The sequence below is a fragment of the Diabrotica virgifera genome, chromosome 2, assembly GCF_917563875.1.
Source record: "Diabrotica virgifera virgifera chromosome 2, PGI_DIABVI_V3a".
In the NCBI taxonomy this organism is placed as follows: domain Eukaryota; kingdom Metazoa; phylum Arthropoda; class Insecta; order Coleoptera; family Chrysomelidae; genus Diabrotica; species Diabrotica virgifera.
This window is the reverse complement of record NC_065444.1, coordinates 159,406,852-159,430,818: the sequence shown is the minus strand read 5'-3', so window position 1 is coordinate 159,430,818 and position 23,967 is coordinate 159,406,852. Positions and strand designations below refer to the sequence as shown.

At 32.7% G+C, this 23,967-nt stretch overlaps 1 protein-coding gene across 1 annotated transcript in view; it reads right to left on the bottom strand.

Moving 5' to 3' along the window:
* LOC114334643 (uncharacterized) overlaps window positions 1-22,068 on the bottom strand; it is a 54,986-nt gene extending 32,918 nt beyond the window's left edge. Inside the window, exon 1 of the mRNA XM_028284733.2 lies at window positions 21,830-22,068. Within this exon, the coding sequence (XP_028140534.1) occupies window positions 21,830-21,869 (40 nt within the window). The 5' untranslated portion in view covers window positions 21,870-22,068. The remainder of the gene's footprint in view (window positions 1-21,829) is intronic.
* Between the last annotated feature and the right edge of the window lie 1,899 nt (window positions 22,069-23,967).

Genomic DNA, 23,967 nt, shown 5'->3' with positions numbered 1-23,967 from the left:
GTTACACATTTTTAGACAGGCTGAAACGAAAAAACTGATCCATATAAAGTAGAGGAATTAGCTGCTAATGTACTCTTAAAAATAGAACCATTGACGAAAACTGAAATCGTGTTAATTGGCTAAAAATTATATGTATGTGATATGAAGAAGACAAACCGCAATACATTTTATTTAAGTACAACTATACATAGTGATCCAGACTTTCTTATGTTCAATGTAATTGGACGTACTAAACGAGTTATAAATTTTATAAAAGAAATTCAACTACTATTTTACTCCAAAGAAATTCCTATTTCTTAACTTAAAAAGCAGGATCTTCTAAAATTGTGTAGACAGGAACAACTCCCTCTACATTCCATGCTTGGGTATCAGTCAATACCATCAGAGAGTGGAAAGATGTTGATCCAGAGCCATCAATATTGTCCGATTCGGATTGAGATTAGTTCAAATTCTCCTATTCGGATTCAGATTAATTCTAGTAGAGAAACGTTTACATTTTTGTTGTCATTTTCCAATTTAAAAAATAAAGTAATAGTACATTGTTTACCGGGTAGGAAAAGCTTAACATTCCTGGACGACTGTGAAGATTGCTAAGTCGAGGCGCAAGCCGAGACTTAGCAACACAGAGTCCAGAAATGTGGCTTTTCCTACGAGGTAAACATACTATCTTTCCGCAAATCGTTTAAAATTCGACAGATATTGATTGATTTAAAAAAAACGCGATAATTTTATTCCCAAATAAATGGTGCTTTGAAATTCCTAATAAAATTACTTGGGTTACTATGGAAACGTATTGAGGTTGAATTGTCAAACACTAACAACTGTACGGAAATATCATTTCCTTACAGTAAGGAAATGACATTTCCTTACAGTAAGGAAGTCCTGACTTTTTCTTCAAGAAATTTTGACAGGAATGTCAAAATTTCCTGGCGATTTGCGGAAAATGTTTTTATTTGAAACTTCAGCCTTACACTGTAAATAAATAAAATCAGAAGTATTTTCTTTGTGATTTATTATTGATAAATAATCATCTTTTTGTGACCATGATTTAAATTTGAACAAATTTCGACATCAAAAAGTGACCAAGTGAATTTTTTTTTCGGAAAACAAAAAATCAAGTATATTCAAATGGGAAATAAGCCACAATTTTACCTAAAAATGATTTTATTAACGTTTCGACGCCCAAGTCGGGTGTCGTTTTCAAAATACAAAATAATATTAAATAAACAAAAATGTTGTTGCTTAGTAAAAAATTCTTCTAATAATTTATTTAATCTGACTCAATTATATCGGCAATTCAGACACGTATTATACATTTTAAAGTAGACGACTTTAAAATGATATTGCCAATATTGATGAGTTGCGTTCCTGGGACGACTTTACTAAAAGATAGTTCATTCGATTACATGAAATCAATCCCAACTCAAGAATATCCGCCACAAAAAATCATAACATGTGATCTGTCTTTAAAAAGACAACCAAATCCAACGGTGGCACTGAAATTCTCGCGTTAGAGATTCCATAGTAAATCACGAGGGAAAACCAGGAAAAAACCTCGTGATACTATCCCGACATCGTAAGTATTTGGGTTTACATTTAGTTTACTCTCAAAACTAATACCGAATTCTGACTTGATATTTTAAATTTTAAATAATACTAAAATACTCAATGTATTAACTCGATATGTTACTGATTTACTAATTGTGGTATTTTCTTTCTATTGACTTCCTCCTTTAATATGGGTAACCACATCCTACTGCATTCTACCGAGGAATTTGCGACACAATTGGTTTCATTTAGCATAATTAGAGCCGCTTCTTTGATTTTTCTCTTTTTACTATCTGCTTCTTTTAGGACTATACTTGAATCTCTCCACTGAACTCTATGTTCATTATCCCATGCGTGTTGACATATTTGAGATCTATCAAATTCTCTATTTTTTATATAAGACTGATGTTCATTTACTCTAACGTCTAATGGTCTTGACGTTTCACCTATATAAAATTGTTCGCATTCACAAGGTATTTTATAAATACAATTCTTTGTTCTTTCTTGTTCACTGTTAGGTTTAGTTTTAGATAGAATAGATCTCAATGTGTTTGTTGTTTTGAATGTTGTTGATATGTTGAATTTATTTCCTATTGTTTTAAGTTTCTCGGATAGTCCTTTTACATATGGTATTGATATTTTCCTCGTATTATTTCTTGTGAATGTTGTAGGATCCCGTTCTAAGTTGTTCTGTTCCATTCGATCCAATCTTGACAATTCCTTATTTATAAACGATATGGGATAATCATTTTTTAATAAAACAGATGTTAACAATTGTTTTTCTTCAAAAAATGAATTTTCGTTAGAACAAGTAATTTTGGCTCTATCATATAAGGATTTAATGATTCCCTTTTTAACGTTGATGTTATGATTTGATTTGTAATTGAGATATCTGTTGGTGTGTGTTGGTTTTCTATACACTTGAGTCTCATATCCAGTATCCTTCTTTGAGACCAAAACATCGAGGAAAGGTAGGGTGTTATTGTATTCCTTTTCCATTGTAAACTTTATTGTCTCTTCTTGATCGTTTATAATATTCAGGAACGTATCCAACAATTCCGATCTATGAGGCCATATGGAAAACACATCATCTACATATCTCCACCATACTGTGGGTTTTAAATTTTGTTTAGAAATGATATTAGTTTCGAAATCCTCCATAAATATATTAGCCAATAATGGAGATAAAGAAGAGCCCATTGCGAGACCAAAATTTTGTTTATAGAATTCATTATTTAGTTGAAAATAGGTATTATTAGTACATAATGTCAATAACTCCATTATAGCTGATACATTTAGTCTTGTCCTAGTTGTTAATGTATTATCATTTTCTAATTTCGTTTTGATTATGTTTAAAGTTTTATCTAATGGCACATTTGTAAATAAACTGTTTATGTCAAAACTTACTAAAATATTATTTGGATTAAATTCAATATTTGATAATTTGTTTAAAAAATGTTGTGTATTTTTTATAAATGTGTCATTATTATTTGCAAATGGTTTTATAATATTTAATAAAAATTTTGATAGTTCACTACAAGGAGAATTGATGGTACTACAAATAGGTCTAAGTGGAATATTTGCTTTGTGAATTTTCGGTACTCCATAAAAATATGGTGTCTTATTGTAATGAGGTGTCATTAATTTTCTTTGATAGTACGTTAGGTCATTTTTAAATTTGAATAAAGTTCTATAGATTTTGTTTTCCAGTGTCTTCGTTGGATCCTTCGTTAATTTGGTATAAGGTCCATTTGTAATTAGATCTGTAATTTTATCCTCATATTGTACTTTATCCATTATTACAGTTGCATTTCCTTTATCCGCTGGTAGGATTGTTATGGAGTCATCATTTTTTAAAGTTTTTAAAGCTTTTATTTCCTCTTTATTGATGTTCTGTTCAATTTTATTAGATTTTTCCAATTCAAGTTTGCATAGTACCCTATATTGTTCTTTTTCATGAGTTGGTAAACACTGGGATATTTTTTCCACTGCGCTAATTATGTCTAATTTTGGAATAGATGGATGAGTGACAGCATAATTTAAACCTTTTGACAATACCAAATTTTCCGTTGCATTTAAATGTCTATTTGATAGATTGACAACTGTCGCTAATATGTCATTATTTCTATTTAGGTTATCAAAAGTATGTATACTATTGGTCCAAGAGCTGTGAGACATTTTTGAGTAGGTATTTTAGGCAACCTGAAAATTTTTCAGGTGACTCTCCCATAATAGCCTAATACAAAAATGCCGGTCTGGCTGGAGGGTAGCGGTTATTTTCCCCAAAAATCCCCCCAAAATTTAAACAAAAGGGTAAAAATTGTTATTACAAAAAATGTCATTGACGTGACTTTGAAGTAAATTTAAATATTCAAATACATATAAAGAAAATAAACCGGCCAGGCGATTTGAGGGCTATTTTAACTCTGCAAGATACTTGCATGGGCGCCCCAGGATTATTTTCAGGGGATGCATCTGAACTTTAGAAGATTTCATCTGAATCTGTACATACTATTAACGAGTATAAAATATACAACTATACGTGCATAGCTATGTATATTCCTTCCGGACAGGGAGGTGCAATTTTTATTTTGACAGGGTATTTTTTAACATTAAAAATAAATATTCTAAAAAAGACAGGTTTTTTTGGTGAAATTTTCCAACTGCCAGGTGATCAAACAAATTACGCGTGCATATAAATGAAAAGCGCTATAGGTAAGCAGCAGTGTGAGAAAGATCGTATACCGATAGCTGTTTGCGTCCTCTGTTGTAGCTGAGCGAGTCCGTTCGCTCGAGAAAAATCACGTGACCTGTCGATATCCATGCTGTTGTTTCTCGAAACGTTAGAGTAATTATTATATATTATAGTTTTTTAAGTAACTTTTTCTTAATTAAAGAAAAATAATACGTACTATACAATAGATTTTGCAAATATAATAGAAAAAGACAAATATATTATTATAAATATATAGGTGGAAAAGTATAAAACTTTAAACTAAATTAATTCTGTGTCCGAATCTTGTACTTCTTCTTCAACCTCCTCATCTGAGCTTAAATATTAATTCTCTTCTTCTTCGTCAGACTCCCCTTGAGACTCAGATTTCTCTTCTACATGATCTGTAAATAGTTGAAATATGTATTTAGAATTAATTAAAAATTAATTAGTGATTAATTAGTTGGGTTGCTAGGTATTCTCCTTTCTTTTATACGGAGTCGAAGCCTGGACAATCACGGGAGCATCTGAAGAAAGACTTGCCGTTGTTGATATGTGGAGTTATCGAATAATGTTAAATATATCATGGACACACGTAACAAACACGGAAACATTAAGATAGATGAAAAAGGCAAAAGAAATACTCAACACCATGAAGGAAAGAAACATGAGCTACTTTGGTTATATACTAAGAAATAAAAAACGTGATGCGATTGGTTATATAAGGAAAAGTATTAAGCATTGGTTATATAAGTAAGAATACGTAGCAACTCAATCAATTAATCACTAATTAATTTTTCATTAATTCTAAATACATATTACAACTATTTAACGATCAGGTAGAAGAATCTGAGTGTCGAGGGGAGTGTGACGAAGAAAAAGAGAATATATATTTATTTTAGCTCATTTTTCTTTCCTTCATAGTGTTAAGTATTTCTTTTGCCTTTTTCATCTCTCTTAATGTTTCCCTGTTTGTTAAGTGTTGTGTCCATGATATTTTTTTACATTATTCGATAACACCACATCTCAACAATGGCAAGTCTTTCTTCAAATGCGCCCGCGATTGTCCAGGCTTCGACTCCGTATAAAAGGACAGAGAGTACGTAGCAACTCAATTAATTAATCACTGATTAATTTTTAATTAATTCTAAATACATATTACAACTATTTACAGATCATGTAGAAGAGGAATCTGAGTCTCGAGGGGAGTCTAACGAAGAAGAAGAAGAGAATGAATATTTAAGCTCAGATGAGGAGTTTGAAGAAGAAGTACAAGATTCGGACACAGAATTAATTTAGTTTATAGTTTTATAGTTTTCTACCTATATATTTATAATAACAAATTTGTCTTTTTCTATCATATTTGCAAAATCTATTGTATAGTATAAACTATAATATATATAATAATTACTTTAACGTTTCGAGGCACAACAACATGGATATCGCCAGGTCACGTGATTTTTCTCGAGCGAACGGACTCGCTCAGCTACAACAGAGGACGCAAACAGCTATCGGTATACGCTCTTTCACACACTGCTGCTTACCTATAGCGGTTTCATTTATATGCACGCGTAATTTGTTTGATCACATGGCAATTGGATAATTTCACCAAAAAAACCTGTCTTTTTTAGAATATTTATTTTTAAAATTAAAAAATACCCTGTCAAAATAACAATTGCACCTCCCTGTCCGGAAGGAATGTACATAGCTATGCATGTATAGTTTTATATTTTATACTCGTTAATAGTATGTACAGATTCAGATGAAATCTTTTGAAGTTCAGATGCACCCCCTGAAAATAATCCTGGGGCGCCCATGCAAGTATCTTGCAGAGTTAAAATCGCACTCAAATCGCCTGGTCTGTTTATTTTCTTTATATTTGAATATTTAAATTTGCTTTCAAGTCATATCAATGATATTTTTTGTAATAAAAATTTTTCCCCTTTTTTAATTTGGGGGGGATTTTTGGGGAAAATAACCGCTACCCTCCAGCCAGACCGGCATTTTTGTATTAGGCTATCATAGAAGAGTTACCTGAGAAATTTTCAGGTTGCCTAAAATACCTACTCAAAAATGTCTCACAGCTCTTATACTATATTTTGTTCTAAAAGAATATTAAATTTATTTAAATGTATATTTCTTTGTTTCTGATATGAATTTTGATAAATTATGTGTAAACTAAAAATAATTCGATCAAAATCAGAATTTGATATCATTCCGTAAAGCAAATCTTCAATACTTACGATGTCTTGTTCAATAAAAAATAAATTTGATCTATGAAATTGTAACCTTTCCCGGATCATTGACACACTGGCTCTATGTAAAATATTTTGGAGTCTTCTGCTTGAGTACGCTGGTCGTAACCTCAAGCCTTTTGGTATTAAATTGTTGTCTCTACATCGTCTTAAAAATTTAATTGAATTTTGACAGTGTGCCAATTTCTCGTACAAAGTTTCCAATCTCCTAAAATTTTGACAAACGCTAGGCCCATACCGGTTTCTTAATGTTGTTCTGAAGCTATTTTCTTGTGACATTTTTATAATCAAGTATATTCAAATGGGAAATAAGCCACAATTTTACCTAAAAATGATTTTATTAACGTTTCGACGCCCAAGTCGGGTGTCGTTGTCAAAATACAAAATAATATTAAATAAACAAAAATGTTGTTGCTTAGTAAAAAATTCTTCTAATAATTTATTTAATCTGACTCAATTATATCGGCAATTCAGACACGTATTATACATTTTAAAGTAGACGACTTTAAAATGATATTGCCAATATTGATGAGTTGCGTTCCTGGGACGACTTTACTAAAAGATAGTTCATTCGATTACATGAAATCAATCCCAACTCAAGAATATCCGCCACAAAAAATCATAACATGTGATCTGTCTTTAAAAAGAAAACCAAATGCAACGGTGGCACTGAAATTCTCGCGTTAGAGATTCCATAGTAAATCACGAGGGAAAACCAGGAAAAAACCTCGTGATACTATCCCGACATCGTAAGTATTTGGGTTTACATTTAGTTTACTCTCAAAACTAATACCGAATTCTGACTTGATATTTTAAATTTTAAATAATACTAAAATACTCAATGTACTAACTCGATATGTTACTGATTTACTAATTGTGGTATTTTCTTTCTATTGACTTCCTCCTTTAATATGGGTAACCACATCCTACTGCATTCTACCGAGGAATTTGCGACACAATTGGTTTCATTTAGCATAATTAGAGCCGCTTCTTTGATTTTTCTCTTATGGCTTATTTCCCATTTGAATATACTTGATTATAAAAATGCCACAAGAAAATAGCTTCAGAACAACATTAAGAAAACAAAAAAGTTAATGCGATTTTTAGAGCTACTTAGAATCACTAACTTCAACCATTTAATACCTGTAAAGAAAAAATACATTATCCTTTTAAAATGATTTAAAAAAAATTCAAATAAAATTACAGAATATTCAACATCAATTATCTCGAAAGCACGATATTTGACTTGGTCAGTTTTTGCAGTATGCTCACGATATATGTAGCCAGTATATTGTAGAAAACAACGCACTTAAAAGTACAAAGTACCAAAAGAGTCAAACAATTCTAAACATAACAAATTTTCATCAAATAGTGGTATCGAGGTAAAACAAACTGACAATGTTAAAATGAGAACTTATAACAAGTTTCTGTCGTTTTCAGATTGATAGCAGCACTAGTTGGGTTTCTAGGCTAGTATTCCGTTTTATCCGACTATCCCGTTTATTCCAACCCTCCCCTATTATGTTCTAATAGGGGGTGTAATGCTAGTTCGCCTCCATGTGGTGCACCCTGGGTAACGCTAAATGAACTAGCAAAAATTTGGCGGCAGACGAACGAAAAACAAAAACAATATCCTGCCAACATCACAGATCACAAACAGAAATCTTATCTATACGTAAAAATACGATGGGAACAAATAAAGGTTCTTCTAAGAACCAACTGACTAGAGATCTCGGACCGTGTATCCGAGTCTGTCACCTTAACATCGAGGGCATAAGCCAGGCAAAATGCCAAGTGTTGCAAAAAATCCTACACGATAACGACATTGACCTGGTTGCCATACAAGAGACCCATACTGAAGACAAAGTCCAGCTTGATTTAAGGGGAAAGATACCTGGCTACGATTTACTGGGAGCCACCTATGATAAACATTACGGCGTCGCAACCTACATTCGCTGCAATATAGAAAATGGTTTCCTACTTTCTGCTTCCAATGAAAATAATATACATGAAGTAGTCACCAAGATTGGAGATATTACCCTAGTTAACATATACAAACCTCCAGCCACTACATGGAACCCAGAAGTGCTAAAGACTCATCCACATCCTACTATATACATCGGCGACTTCAACAGCCACCACGAAATGTGGAAGTACACCACGAATGATAAAAATGGGGAGGCACTAGTAGAATGGTCCGAAGAGAAAAACACATATCTAGTTTTTGATGCCAAAGACAGAGGAACATTTAAATCAGCTGCATGGAGAAAAGAATATAACCCAGACCTATGTTTTGTCTCAAAAGATACCAATGACAGACCACTAACAACTGCGAGAAGTGTCCTTGCAGACTTCCCACATACTCAACATCGTCCGGTGCTTATCACCATCGGCATATCAATTCCAATAATTAGATCATATCCTCGACCCAGGTGGAATCTTAGAAAAGCAAACTGGAAGAAGTTCTCTGAACAACTAGACCGGACCTTGAGCTGGGTCCCTCCAACCAGCAAACATTATGAGAGGTTTGTGGGCGCAGTAATAAGCACTGCCAAGAAAACCATCCCTAGGGGGTATCGCAAAGAATATGTGCCTGGATGGACTGAAACATGTGAAGACTTATACACGAAGTTTCTCGAAAGTGGTGACCGAGAAATAGCCGATGAGCTTTTACACAACATCGATACAGCTAGACGCCAAAAATGGATAAAGACTGTCGAGAACCTTGACTTCAAAAAATCAAGCCGGCAGGCATGGTCCTTGTTGCGGAAAATTGGAGGAGCTAACCAGCTGGAATCCAGAGAGTCTAAAATGTCCCCTAACAAGGTTGCCTCCCATATAGTATCTCTATCCAGAGCTCCACGAGATCGAACACATACTACCAACGTGAAAAGAGACTTAAGGGCATTAAAACAAATGAACAGAACGAACTCCGAATATTCAGCAAGAATACTTATTTCTGAAATCACACATGCGCTGAAAGAAATGAAATCAGGTAAAGCACCTGGCTTTGATGGTATCCATCCAGAGTTCTTGATACACAGTGGTGCATACACGAAACAGTGGCTTGCAATGTTCTTTAATGATATACTTCAGTCAGGTAACAGTCCTTTCTTACTTAAGCGAACAAACATAATTGCAATTCCGAAACCGGGCAAATCAAACGATAAGCCAGAAAACTACCGCCCCATAGCTCTACTCAGCATGGTATATAAACTATTAGAAAAGCTTCTCCTCAACAGAATTAGTCACAGGATACTAGAAAATGTCCCCACTGAAAAGCTGGCTTCCGCCCTCATCGAAGCTGTACGGACCAAGTGCTGTCATTAACAACTTTTATAGAAGCTAGTTTTCAAAAGAAACAAAAGACAGCAACAGTATTTATAGATCTAACAGCAGCATATGATACTGTTTGGAGACAGGGATTAATATATAAACTGGCCCGCATTATCCCCTGTAGAAAGATAATTAACCTCATTGACAACATGCTGACCAACAGAGCCTTCCAGGTTATAATGAGAAAGGAGACGAGTAGACAGATGAAACTTAACAATGGTCTTCCACAGGGTTCTGTCCTTGCCCCTTTACTTTTCAGCCTCTATATTGCTGACATGCCTGAAACCGAATCTCGGAAGTTTGGATATGCTGACGACTGGACCCTTGCAACAAGCCACCAATCTTTAGAAACTACAGAAATCACTCTCACGAATGACTTATCCATCCTCAGCGAATACCTTAAGAAATGGAGACTACAGCCAAGTACTACAAAAACTGAAGTATCAGCTTTTCATCTAAACAACAAGTTGGCAAACAGAGAATTGCGAGTGTATTTTAATAAGAAGCTGTTAAAACACAATAAATACCCGAAATACCTTGGGGTTACTCTAGACAGAACGCTCACATTCAGAGAACACCTGACGAAAACAGCGGCAAAATTGAAAAAACGCAACAATATAATACAGAAACTCTGCGGCACTACATGGGGGTCCACAGCATCAACATTAAGATCCTCTGCTCTTGGCCTGATATATCCGGTGGCAGAATACTGTGCTGCAGTGTGGCTAAATAGCAGGCATACCCATCTGGTCGACACCCAACTAAACCGTACTATGCGTATGATAACAGGCACAATTAAGCCCACCCCTACAATGTGGCTACCTACCCTTAGTAATATAGCACCACCCAACTTACGCCGCGAACATGCATTGGTTAAAGAATATAACAAAATAATGGACAGTCGCCAGCTTCTAGTCCACAACGACATCCCCGATATTCTTGGAAACCGTCTCCGATCCAGGTTACCCCCTCTACAATCTGCTCAAGCGCTGCAGCAATCCAACTTTAACTTAAATACCCGATGGAGAGAAGATTGGGAAAGTAGGACAGATCCGCATTACCATAGTCTACCGCACATCATAGGGAAACCTGGCGAATTTGAACGTCCCCGTAAGATTTGGGCAGCCCTTAATCGAATTCGAACAAACTGTGGAAGATGCGCCGACTCCCTCCACAGATGGGGTAAACTCCCCTCGCCTTCTTGTGACTGCGGCGCTGCAAGACAGACGATCAGTCACATTGTTCAGGACTGCCCACGCAGAGCATACACAGGCGACCCTATAGACTTTGTAATGGCTACCGAAGGGTCAATCGAATATATAAAAAAATTGGACATCTGTTTGTGATGCATTGTATAATGCATAAATCTAAATATATTCTGTGATATAATTAAGCCATACGCTAAATAAATAAATATTATGTTCTAATAATTTCGACTGTATCAAATGGTTTCATACTGTATCAAATCGCCATTTCATAAAGGTTATAAATAGATTGAGATGAAATCACGCCCTTACCCCCTTCATATGTACAGTTTGGGTCTCACAGAGTCACCTAACTGTGAGTGTGGAAAAGAATGTTATCTACTACATATTATTCTCTTCAAATGTTCCCATCAATCAGTAAAAATATAAACACATTTTGTGATAATCTTAATAATGTATCAAAAATTCCACTTTCCGCCTACTTGAACAATTTGATTTTTTCTGAAGATATTAATATACTAAAAACAATTTACGAACATATCAAAAATTGTAAATATAAATTCTTCTTTCTTCTTGTGGTGCCTATCCGTTTCGGATATTGGCGACCATCATGGCAATCTATACTTTGCAGACTGCTGCCTCTAAAGAGGTTTGTGGTTATTGTGTTGAACCTCGTACGTAGATTTTTCAGCCAGGAAATCCTTCGCCTTCCTGGTCCTCACTTTCCTTCTACTTTTCCTTGCAAGATTAGTTGCAGCAGTCCATATATTTCACTGTTCGTCATGATGTGACCGAGGTATTCGATTTTGGCTATTTATATTGTGATTAACAGCTCTTTTTTGCATTCTCAGCAAAACACCTTGATGAAATATAAATTGTAGCGATAAAATTAAATTTGCATTTAACAAACAAACATGCTTGTTTTGTTGTTATTTTTTTAAACCCTGTGGATTTAAGTAATTATTGTAAGTATAGTATAATTAAAAAAAAACAAAAAAAAACAAAAAAGGGGGAAACGAAAAAAAAAAAGAAAAAAAATCAAAAAAGAGGAAAAGAACTAAGAAGATGTAAACCTCCGAGATATTGAATCGGGTTTATGTCTTAGCGTAGTAAAAAACAATTAATAATAATAATAAACAAAAATATAAAAAAAAGAAATTAAAAATATAATTAAATAAAACAAAAAAATACAAATATAAATACAATAAAATATATATACAACCAAAACAGTGTATTATTTAGATAATAACTGTAGTATGTGAATTATGTAGTATTTAGAGTTAGAATTACAGAAAAATTCCTCTGATTAAAAAAATTTGTTTTTTTTTAAATAACAAAACATCTGGCTAATTGGCTCAACCAAGGCCATCAAATTCACACAAAAAGAAATAATTTCAACGAAGGAATATTCTTTGTCAAGCTCTTTTGATTCTAATAGTTGGTTTTTGAAAATATATAGTTGAAAATGTATCTATACAATTTTTTAGAGTACATAATCTTTTGGCAGTTGCTCCTCCAGAAATTTTTGTTTATTTTTAAAGTTTTTTCCGGAAGCTGTCTTTATTGCAGTCCTATTGAAGTTTTGAAGCAGCCTATTTGTCATTTCTAGATCACCTAATATGACTTGCAGATTATGCTGTCTTGCAGATTATTTAAACATTATTTGCATATTTTATTTCTGCTAGTCTTCTTCGAGTGTTTTCTACTCACAAAAATCTAAAACAATTTTGTAAACACTCTTTGCCCCTATTAGGTCTGTCTTAACAAGTTGTTAGAACCGATGCCTCTATATTCTCCATTTCTCAAGCCAAAAACTCAGTTGGCATCCTTGGACATTTCTAGCTAAGCTAAGTTTATTATGTTTTATTATATGACCAATTTCTGCAGTTTTCCGCGTTTTAATGATTTCTTTTAAGAGTGCACCGTTTCAACATTATATTGCGTGTCTCCTATTTAGACATGATTACACCATGTGTTATGACTTACGAAATATTTTCATAATATGTACATAATAATATTAAATGGAATTAACCAAGGCAATGGACATGGTGATACCATCCTCTCAATTATTCATGACAGCTGGAATATGGGATTAAGAAACTAAATTGGACTAAAAAGGGAATAAACAATATTTATGATGAATACTTAAGTAACCCAGTTAATATGCATTAGAACAAGTAGGCCTAAACATAAGCTTTCAAAAAAATAAAATATATGGCCAATTAATTTCTAGAGAATCTAGAGATCTAGAGAAAACAAGAAACACCGAGGTAGAACACCAATAAACCATAAACCAATAAGATCGATGGGCTACTTACGAAAAACAACATGGAATTAGATGTAGAAATCACAGGATGGAAAAGAGTAAAGAGAATGGAGGAGACCTATGTGAGGCAATGGAGAATGGCAGATCATGATGACGATGATGTCAGTTTTTACTGATAATAATCTTTTTGGGAAAGTTTTGTTTTGTTATTGTAATATTGTTTTTGGGACTTAGACCTTAACCAGGTTTGAATCTGAACGATACACTCAAAATACGTATTAAAATATAAATAAAGTGTAGTAAAAGCCCCATATAAATTTTTCAATCAACGGTAAAAGTGAAGAATAAACGAGTATAAACAAACTACAGTTTAGTAAGAATGACGGCAGTGCTTCCCAAAAAACAATTTCGTCAAAATTCGGCAGATAGTAATGAGTAAGCATTGCAAAAACACACTAACCTCTTAAGGAATTAATAAAAAATAGACAGAAACATCAGGATAAGAGGCAAAAGTGCTGACTGATATAAAAGCGAAGTTGCCAGCTAGCGAAAAACTTCTGTAATAAAGCCGAAAGTACCAAAATCCATAGCTGAGTAAAACTCCAAAGTGCTGAGAAAGGTTGACGCTCCGACAAGTGGATTGGGCGGACACCCTTATTGCGGTACAATGGAGCAAATACTAGCAAAGTAAGAGAAAATGGATGAAAGAAATGTCAGAACTGAAACTAAAATAAACAAAATGCAATTAGGCTTGTTTAAATTAAATAAAGAACTCGAGCAGTTGAAATCAGATAACAAAGCAATGAGAGCTAAAATCTCGAAACAAGGAGTTAGAATCGAACTAATGGAAAAACAAGCTAGACAAAAAATACAGTAATACAGGGGGTTGAAGAAAATCAAAGCGAACAACAGACGATAACTAAGATAAATGAGAAAATAAAAAAAATCGACGTACAAACAAGCCTAGATCAAGAACTGGTAGAGATGAGGAGAATAGGCAGACAAGGTGATACCCAAAATGTACCCAGACCTATCATATTGGAAATGAAAAAGAAAGCTACGGGAATAGAAATTCTGAAAGCTGCTAGAAACCTAACAGGAACTAAAATATAAGTATATCAATGATGACTTTTTGAAAAAAAAAAACTACAAGAAAGCAAGCATCTTCCGCAGTATATGAAAAAGGTACACAGCCTCATTAAAATACAACAAAGGCTCAGGTGGCTGGGACACACAGAAAGAGCTAACCCAGATTCTACGCTAAAGCGAATAACCGACTGGAAATCAACAACAAAGAGACTAAATAGACTTGGGCACATCTGTAAAAATATTAGTACATTTGGACGTTGAGAGGTGACTCAAATTTTTTTGCAGAAATTGCTTAAAAATAACTCAAATAAAAACATTTGAGTTATCCTCCCTCTCAAAAAGGTCCGGAACATTGTTTAAATAATCAAAATGTCAAAAAATGAAGGAAAAATTTGATTTATTTTTGGTTTTTTGATTATAACTTTAAAAGTATTCATTTTCGAGAAAAGTTGTACTAACATAAAAGTTGCGTAATCAAATTTCCTACAATATAGAATGGGTTAAAAATTTAAAAAATAGTCACCCTTGTTGCAAAAGAGCAATAATTCCGAAAAAAACGTACAAAAACAAGTATTTGAATTTTACGTTTTTCAACCATTTATGCTACACTTAGGACCTTCATATTTCACCCAGAAAAACTTTATGATACAGTAAAACAATACTGTAAATTTCATTAAGATGGGTTCAATAGATTTTGCAAAATAAATTTTGCAATCCAGCTCTCGCAAAAAAAATTCATTTCTTCAAAATGTTACAGGACTAAAAATAAAGCAGATAGCAAGTTGAAACTTTTTTTGCATATAGAAGTGTAGGTACCTTTCATTTGCAATTTGTAATGTTAAAATCGTTTAACTACCACGGAGTCAGGAAATTTTTTAAATAAACCTTAATTTTTGGTGCTACGCGCAGGACAGCGGATAGAATGCTCCGATTTTGCATTCCAATAACCTTTGATAAATGATTGATACATTTTAATTCTTATTACATTTCGATATAAATAAATAAATTTGTTTATTGCAAAATAAAAACACATACTCTATCCTTTGAAATAAGACTTTTTTTAGCAAAAACTTTCTTTGTTCATATATTTTAACTTATAGAGTAAAAGTTTATTATTTTTAAGCATATGCAATTATTTAAACAATATTTCACCAACAATAATAAAATTAGTTTGATTTTTGTGGAATTAAAATATTAAAATACAACAAAATATAGAGTAAGAAAATAACATATTAGATAAAGATAGGAAGACATTTTGGTGGAAATCAACTTGTGGGAATCGAACACCGCTGTCCTGCGCGTAGCACCAAAAATTAATGTTTATTTAAAAAATTTCCTGACGCCGTGGTAATTAATCGATTTTAATTTTGCAAATTTACAGTACACTTCTATAAGCAACAAAAAATTCAACTCGCTATCTGCTTTATTTTCAGTCCTGCAATATTAAAAAAAATGAATTTTTTTGCGAAAGCTGGAATTCAAAATTTACTTTACAAAATACATTAAACCGATCTTAATGAAATTTACAGTGTTGTTTTACTATATATCATAAAGTTTTTCTGGGTAAAATATGAAGGTCCTAAATATAGAATAAATGGTTGAAAAACGTAAAATGCGAGTACTTGTTTTTGTATGATTTTTTCGCAAATATTGCTATTTTGCAACAACGGTAACTATTTTTTAAATTTTTAACCAATTCTAAATTGTAGGATATTTAATTACGCAACTCTTATATCAGTACAACTTTTCTCAGAAATGAATAGTTTTAAAGTTAAAATCAAAAAACCAATAAAGAAATCGAATTTTTCCTTCATATTTTGATATTTTGATTATTTAAACAATGTTCTGGACCATTTTGAGTGGGAGGATAACTCAAAATATTATTATTTGAGTTATTTTCAAGCAATTTCTGCAAAAAAAATGAGTCACCTCTCAACGTCCATCTCAAAACCGATGCGCCCTGGAGTAAAAGGGAAGACCTAAAACAAGATGTAGAGATCAAGTCTTATGAGACATAAAAAAGCTAAGAATCTACAATTGGAAGAAGCGGTCTAAGAACCGGAAAGAATGGAGAAAAAGTGTAGACAGGGCCAAGTCACACAACATGGTGCTATAATAATAAAAAGACAACAGCGGACTGATTTTCCGCAACAAATGAATCAGAGAGCCCGAAATGACGCCAAACACTCCGCTAGGAGTGAGTAAGCCATGATGAATGAATATTGTTTGTGCAATATGTTTTCAATATATTTTACATGAAACATTTGATTGATTATTATTATTTCTGTTTTATTTTGTTTGAAAAATATTTTCCTAATTATTCTACTGAAATATACACGATTTTAGCCTTTTAATATTTACTCGAAAAAGCCTTTAATTTCTTTAAAGATGTTGGGGAGAGTTGGATAAAACGGCATACCTAGCCTAGAGACCCAACTAGTGCTGCTATCAATCGGACAACGATGAAAACTTGTTCTCAGTCGTCATTTTAATATTCTCAGTTCGTTTTACCTCGATGCCATTATTTGATGAAAAGTTGTTGTGTTTAGAATTGTTTGACTCTATTTTTTTGGTACTTTGTACTTTTAAGTGCGTTGTTTTCTACATTATATTGCCTACATATCTAAAAATATAATTCCGGTGACTACTACATTTTTTAATTAAGCACTCATTAACGAATATTCTCATGTGTAGTCTATCTAATTTTACTTTCACGTTTAGGCAGGAGCCATATTTGTTTTGAAAAATGTATGAGTTGGACAAAACGGGACACTTATAAGTTGGATAAAATGGGATACAGTTTTTTATGTCCCGTTTTATCCACCTATTTATTTGTTGGTCTATTAATTTTTTAAATAGCGACAAAGCGTGTTCTCATACTGCAGAAAAGAACAACATATTTTTATGTGACTTTTGTTCTGATATACGTACCTAGTCCTAAATAAAATGTCTTATTTCCCATTTTGCAATAAAACATAAAAAGGCCTATTTTTAAGTTTCTGACTACTGAAGATATTGTTTTTTCAAAGGTAAATTTTGCTTTGCAGTGTTATATCTACTAAAAGTATACTTGTTAGATAAATTTATGAAAAAAATTAAATATTGTGAACCTATCCCGTTTTATCCAACCGTGGTATGCTAAAACGGGATGTGCAGGACTTTAATTAATAAATATTTTTTTTTACTATTTTACAGTCATTAAAAATAGCTAAAAATATATTTTTTGTGTGCTTCAATAAATGTTATAGCTATAAAAAAATAATAATATGATAATTTCTTTAACATTTTTTCCGTAATAAAAATAAACAAGAATGGTATCCCGTTTTGTCCAACTCTCCCCCAGTTTTTAGCTGAATTGTAAACCTACCTACAATAATTGTTATTGTTTTGGATTGCTTGGGATAGTGTTATGTATGTTAGTGACATTTTTGTAGCTGTGTTTCGCTTTTAGATGAATATAAAATTTTAATTGATAATTGCTCTATATTAAAATAGAGTTAACATTTTGCAGATTTTACCATAAGATTACAAATCGTCCATGTTTTACCTGATGCATATGCAATGCTATTAAAATTTGAATACCTTTTAAAATAAACGTCTTCGGTTGAACAGTTAGTATTTGTTGTCGTCATTTTTGTTGTGTTACAAGTAAACACCAAGAGAAACTTACACCTAAACTTGATTTCTATCAGCCCAAAGAACAGGCTCTTGATTCTGTAGTTTTTGAAACAGTACTGGAAGCAATAAAGCAAAGCCGAATATACATACACCCAAACTTATATGGAATCACCATGTATTTCAAAGTAATATTTATTTATTTTGAAAAAACTTGTTATTGTTGCGAAGATTAAGGTGATACAGTAGCGATCAACAGGTAGCCAAAACGCGTTCCAATATTGTGGCTGTAATTTTGAATATTTTTTCGAGATATTTGGCACACGTATTCGTAATGTAATAAAGAATGGCGGTACAGAGCCCAATTTGAAAAATATATTAATATGTGGAAATTACTCTGTAATTAAGTACAATATTAAAAAAACGAGCCTGTACCGCCATTAAGAAGAACAAAAAAATACACTTACTTCAAATAAAATTTTTTATCCGATGCCTAGATTTTGTGTCATTTTGGAACTATTAATGAAATAAAAAATTTTAGTAGTTCCAAAATGACACAAAATCTAGGCATCGGATAAAAAAGTTTATTTGAAGAAAGTGTATTTTTTTGTTCTTCTTAATGGCGGTACAGGCTCGTTTTTTTAATGTTGTATTTAATTACTAAGTAATTTCCACATATTAATATATTTTTCAAATTGGGCTCTGTACCGCCATTCTTTATTATATTACGAATACGTGTACCAAATATCTCGAAAAAATATTCAAAATTACAGCCGCAATCTTGGAACGCGTTTTCGCTACCTGTTAATAGCTACTCTTTCCTCTTAAAGGTTTTTATTGAAAATAAACAAATATAAAAGACAATCGGATAGTACAGCTCGGTACGGTATAGATTATTTGCTTAAGTTGCAAGTTGAACGAAAATAAATAAACTAACTTTTGCGTCCAAAAACGAAAGTATGCCTCATGTGGGGTTATACAACTTACAACGAGGAAAGATTATTGGTCTTGTGGAGAAAGTAATGTTCTGAGATGGACATAGCTGCAGAGCTAGGCGTAATAGAGGGCGTTCTGTCCAAAATATATGCTAGGTAACAAGAACTAGAAAAGCTCAAAAATAAAGCAAGGAAAAGTAGCCAAAGGTAACAACGGCCCTCTACGATCGTTTAATTGTCCATTCAGCTGGAAGATACCCAACCATTTCTCACCTGCAGCTCCAAAGGCAGCTTTTGGAAGCTACAGGTGTAACTGTTTCAGTTGAAACGGTAAGAAGAAGAGTTCGTACCAAGAAGTATACAGAAGGAGACAGTTGTGGGTTCCCGAGTTATCCAGGCAGCACAAGATTGATCGCCTAAATTGGTGTTTTCACCACCAAAACTGGAACATTGGGAATTGACAAAATGTGCTATTTTTAAAAACAGTCAGGATTTAATGTAATCAGATGGAAAATCAGATGACCCACTAAATCGTGTACTTAAAGGTCAAAGAAGACAAGCAAGAACGAAAACTGTTAGATCTATTCACAAATATACCAGGGGAAGTGTAATGTTCTGGAGAGGAATTGTGATCCGTAAAAGAACTCCTTTAATTTTCATCCAATCAACTTAAACTGCTCACAGGTATGGTGATAACCTGTAGTCAGGCTCTGGAGAGGTGAAACAGGAGAAAATTTAATTTTATTGCATGATAATGAACCTCTACATACCATTAGAGTGACTACAGTCATCATTGAAGCAGAAGGTATCCCTTGTTTGGAGTGGCCTGCTTGCTCACCCGAGCTTAATCCTATAGAGCAGCGTTTCCCAACCGGTGGGTCGCGACCCACTAGTGGGTCGCGGACAGATTTCAGGTGGGTCGCGGCGTGGCTCTTACAGTAGCTGAGTGGCGTACAGAATACAGAATAGCATATCATCATAGGTGAGGGATGGGTCGCGAAAATGAAAAAACATCAGAAGGTGGGTCGCCAGACATAAAAGGTTGGGAACCACTGCTATAGAGTATTTGTGGGATTTTCTTAAAAGAAAAATTAGAGCTCGCCGGGATAATCCACAAAACACCGCACGGCTAGTACAAGCTGTTTTAAAGGATGGAGCAACCTACCACAACAAAATGTTAATAATTTGACTAGGAGCGTGCTCACGCAAACTGAAGCTTGCATAAGGACTAGAGGTAATAACACTGACTACCCCAAAATACAAAAAAAAAATAAATAAAAACAAGTTAAACATTATGCGTTTTACATTGAAATTTTGTATGCTATTGACTTTAAAACAAATACTTTCAATTTGTTTGTTAAATACTTTATTGTTTTATTTAATTGTTATGTATTTGTTATTAAATTGCTTTAAAATAAATATTGGTTAATTTCGTGTGTTTGTTTTTTTAAATTAGCACGAAATAGTAAGAAATATCAGATGATTCCATATAAGTTTGGGTATGTGTATTACAGCTAATTATACGAAGTATACGAATAGATGAAGATAAAGAAAATTTTAGCTTAGGTCGAGGAGTAAGACAAGCAAACAATGTATCACCAAAATAATTTAAGGCGCGGCTCTACAGTAAATATGTAAGAACACTAGGTGGCAGTATATTAAGCATCAAAATACATGGAGAAAGATTAAAATCATCTGATGTTTACAGATAACGTTGTATTAATCGCACACAACTTACAAGATAGAGTTTCTATGATACATTTGCTTAAAACTCTGTCTGAGCGAGCGGGATTAAAGATAAACTTTGGTAAAACTAAACTTATGACAATTATCTTAATGAGCAGAGAAATTTCGAGCCAATGTGTTTTAAATGCATTAATTTTTTTCGAATCCTGAGAAAACAAATAAGTATTTTTGAAAAATCTAAATGCAGAAGTAAAGATTACATTATTACTGAGGGTAGAAAACTTCTATGTTTATTTTAACAAGTTACAGGGTTGAAATTATGCGTTTAACTTTTTCAAAAATAGTTATTAGTTTTCTCAGTACATATTCGAAAAAAATTAATGCATTTAAAACACATTGGCGTGAAATTTTGCGCATGCTCCCTTAATCACTGCTCGACTTGAAACAAATAGATACAAAAACTAATTGATGGCCGATTGACCGGTTTATAAGAAATGGCTTCTAAAAAACAGGTAAAAATAGAAAAATATAAAAAAAAAATTAAATCAGTGAAACGTTCTTTATAGGTATGTTTTAAAATAAAGGTACATTTTTATCATGGTCTATAGGTTTATATACCAGCTGCAATATTTTTCTGTTTTAAATAAAATATGCCTAAATGATTTTTAATCAAAGAAAAAATACAATTTTACTATAACTCCTCTAGACAAAATAAGCTTCTATCGTTTCCCTATATTATAGCATTCCCCTATATTTCATCAATCAACGCATCTATATTAAAGAAATAAGGGCCAAAAAAGAATTGTCACCGAACATCACTGTATAAAAAATAAGAAGCAATAATGATGAAAGGAAATAGACAACATTGCAATAACATTCATGTGAATTAAAAAATTACAACAAAAGATACAAACATTTAACGTAAGAATTCAAAATATAGTCGTTATTTTAAAATTAGTTTGGAAGTTATATAAAAAAAATACTTAAACTGAAAATTCCTGTTAACCTCGCAAAGAATCAAAGAACTATCGAACTTTTAATAGTATTTTTTTAACCAAGGTATAGCTAAGTTCTAGCTGAACAAAGTTTTATGTTTTTTTTAATCAATTTTATTGGTAAAACTATTTTAATAAAACTAAAAGGTTTTTAGATAAAATCTATTTTAAAGGTTTTTTACATACCTAGAATTACCAAAAAACACGAAACTACAAAAAACTTCATTTTGACGTTAGGCTTTACACAGCTTATTCCGGTGTCAAATACTAAATGGAGAAAATGCTTAATTTAGTGCTTGCTTATATTGTTAATTTTATGATTGAAATAAATTTGACAATGTTGCCACGTAATGTATTTTTAATTCTACTTATGTTGCCACGTAATGTATGTATTTTTAGCTATAAAGTTTTTAACAACGAACCCCATTGTATTTGACACTGTTTTTTTAATTGTTCCAAAAATGTTTGTCGAGTTTCCCATTATCATTATCATATAGCTTGTAGCGTCCACCACTGAACTTAGACATTGTCCACCACTGAACTTAGACACTGTGTTCAAAGTTCCCGATTTGGAGCTACCTATGTTAATTCAGATTGCGGCAACCCTCTTTATAATACCTCCCACCATTTTGGAGGATTTTCCTTGAATCGATATGTTAGTCCATTCTTTCACGGTTTTTGCTCTAAATTTTAAAGAACCGCTTGGATTGACATGAAATTTGGCATACATATTGCTTATATGTCAAAGACAATAAAGTGATATTGTGCCGATGTGTGCTTTTGCCCTGGGGGTGACTTTCACCCCCTTTTGAGGGTGAAAAAATATATGTCCAAAATAAGTCCGGAAATGGGTAAACTGACTAATTTTAAGTAACTTTTGTTCTATAGAGCTTTTTCGCCAAGTCAACACTTTTCGAGTTATTTGCGAGTGAATATGTTCATTTTCCAACAAAATAACCACATTTTTAGACGGTTTTTCGCAAATAACTCAAAAAGTAAGTCTTTTGTGGAAAAAAACGTTGTTATCAAAAATATAGCCCATAAAAAAGTAAAAAAATGGTGTACGCGTTAGGTCTCTGCATCTCGTAGAACCAGAGTTATAGCCAATGAAAAATAGATTCATATTCACCAAATTTCAAATAAAATATTTCGACGTGAAATATCCAAAAAATTAAGCACTTTTTGGGAAAAACCCATTATAACTTTTTTAAAGTGTTTAAAAAAAGCTTTATTTCTGTTTTTACAAAAAGTTTCCAGCATTAAATTTAAGCAAGTTACGAGTCCCTTTTGTTTTTGCAAAAAAAAATCGGGAAGATCGCCCCCTAATTAGCAACTTAAATTAAATTAATCGTTACCGCTCCACAAATTATTTTACTTATGTTGTGTTTATATGATCTGTAAGTTTCATCGATTCAAAGTGCTTATTTTTGAAAAAATTTGGTTTCAAAGTAAAATTTTTAAAAATTTAAATTTTGAAAAATATGCTTCTTTTCAAAATAACTTAAAAATTGTTAGAGATGCCAAAATTTCGAAAAACAAAAAAAGTCAGATTTGCTTTTCTGAATATCTTGTATTTTTTTGTTTTTCTGTTAGACAAAAATTGATTAAGATGTGGTGTTTCTAAATTTGCATACATTCGTGATCAGTGACTCGTTCAACCCCTTTTAACTGCAGCCCTTTCAATAATAAGGACTTTGAACCGATGAAACTTACAGATCATATAAACAATATATACACGAGTCAAGAAACTTGTGAAGTCGTAACGATTAAGTTTATTTAAGATACTAATTAGGGGGTGATTTTCTCGATTTTTTTGTACTAAAACCAAAAGGGACTAACTTTATTTTGAGCGTAACTTGTTTAATTTTGATGCTAGAAATTTTTTTTATAAAACAAAACTGAAGCTTTTTTTAAACACTTTAAATAAGTTCTAATGAGTTTTCCCCGAAATGTGCTTCATTTTTGGTTATTTCACGCTAAAATATTCCATTTGGAATTTGACGAATATGAACCTATTTTTCAGTAGCTATAACTCTGCTTCTACTAGGCGTAGAGACGTGGTATATACACCATTTCTTTAAATTTTTTACAGGCTATATTTTTGCTAAGAATGTTTTTTCGACAAAATACTTACTATTTGAGGTATTTCCGAAAAACCGTCTAAAAGCGTGGTTATTTTGTTGAAAAAATGAACATATTCATTGCCATATAACTCAAAAAGTATTGACTTAGCGAAAAAACTCTATAGAACAAAAGTTACTTAAAATTAGCCAGTTTATCCATTTCCTGACTTTCTTTGGAAGAATATTTTTTCACCCCCAAGA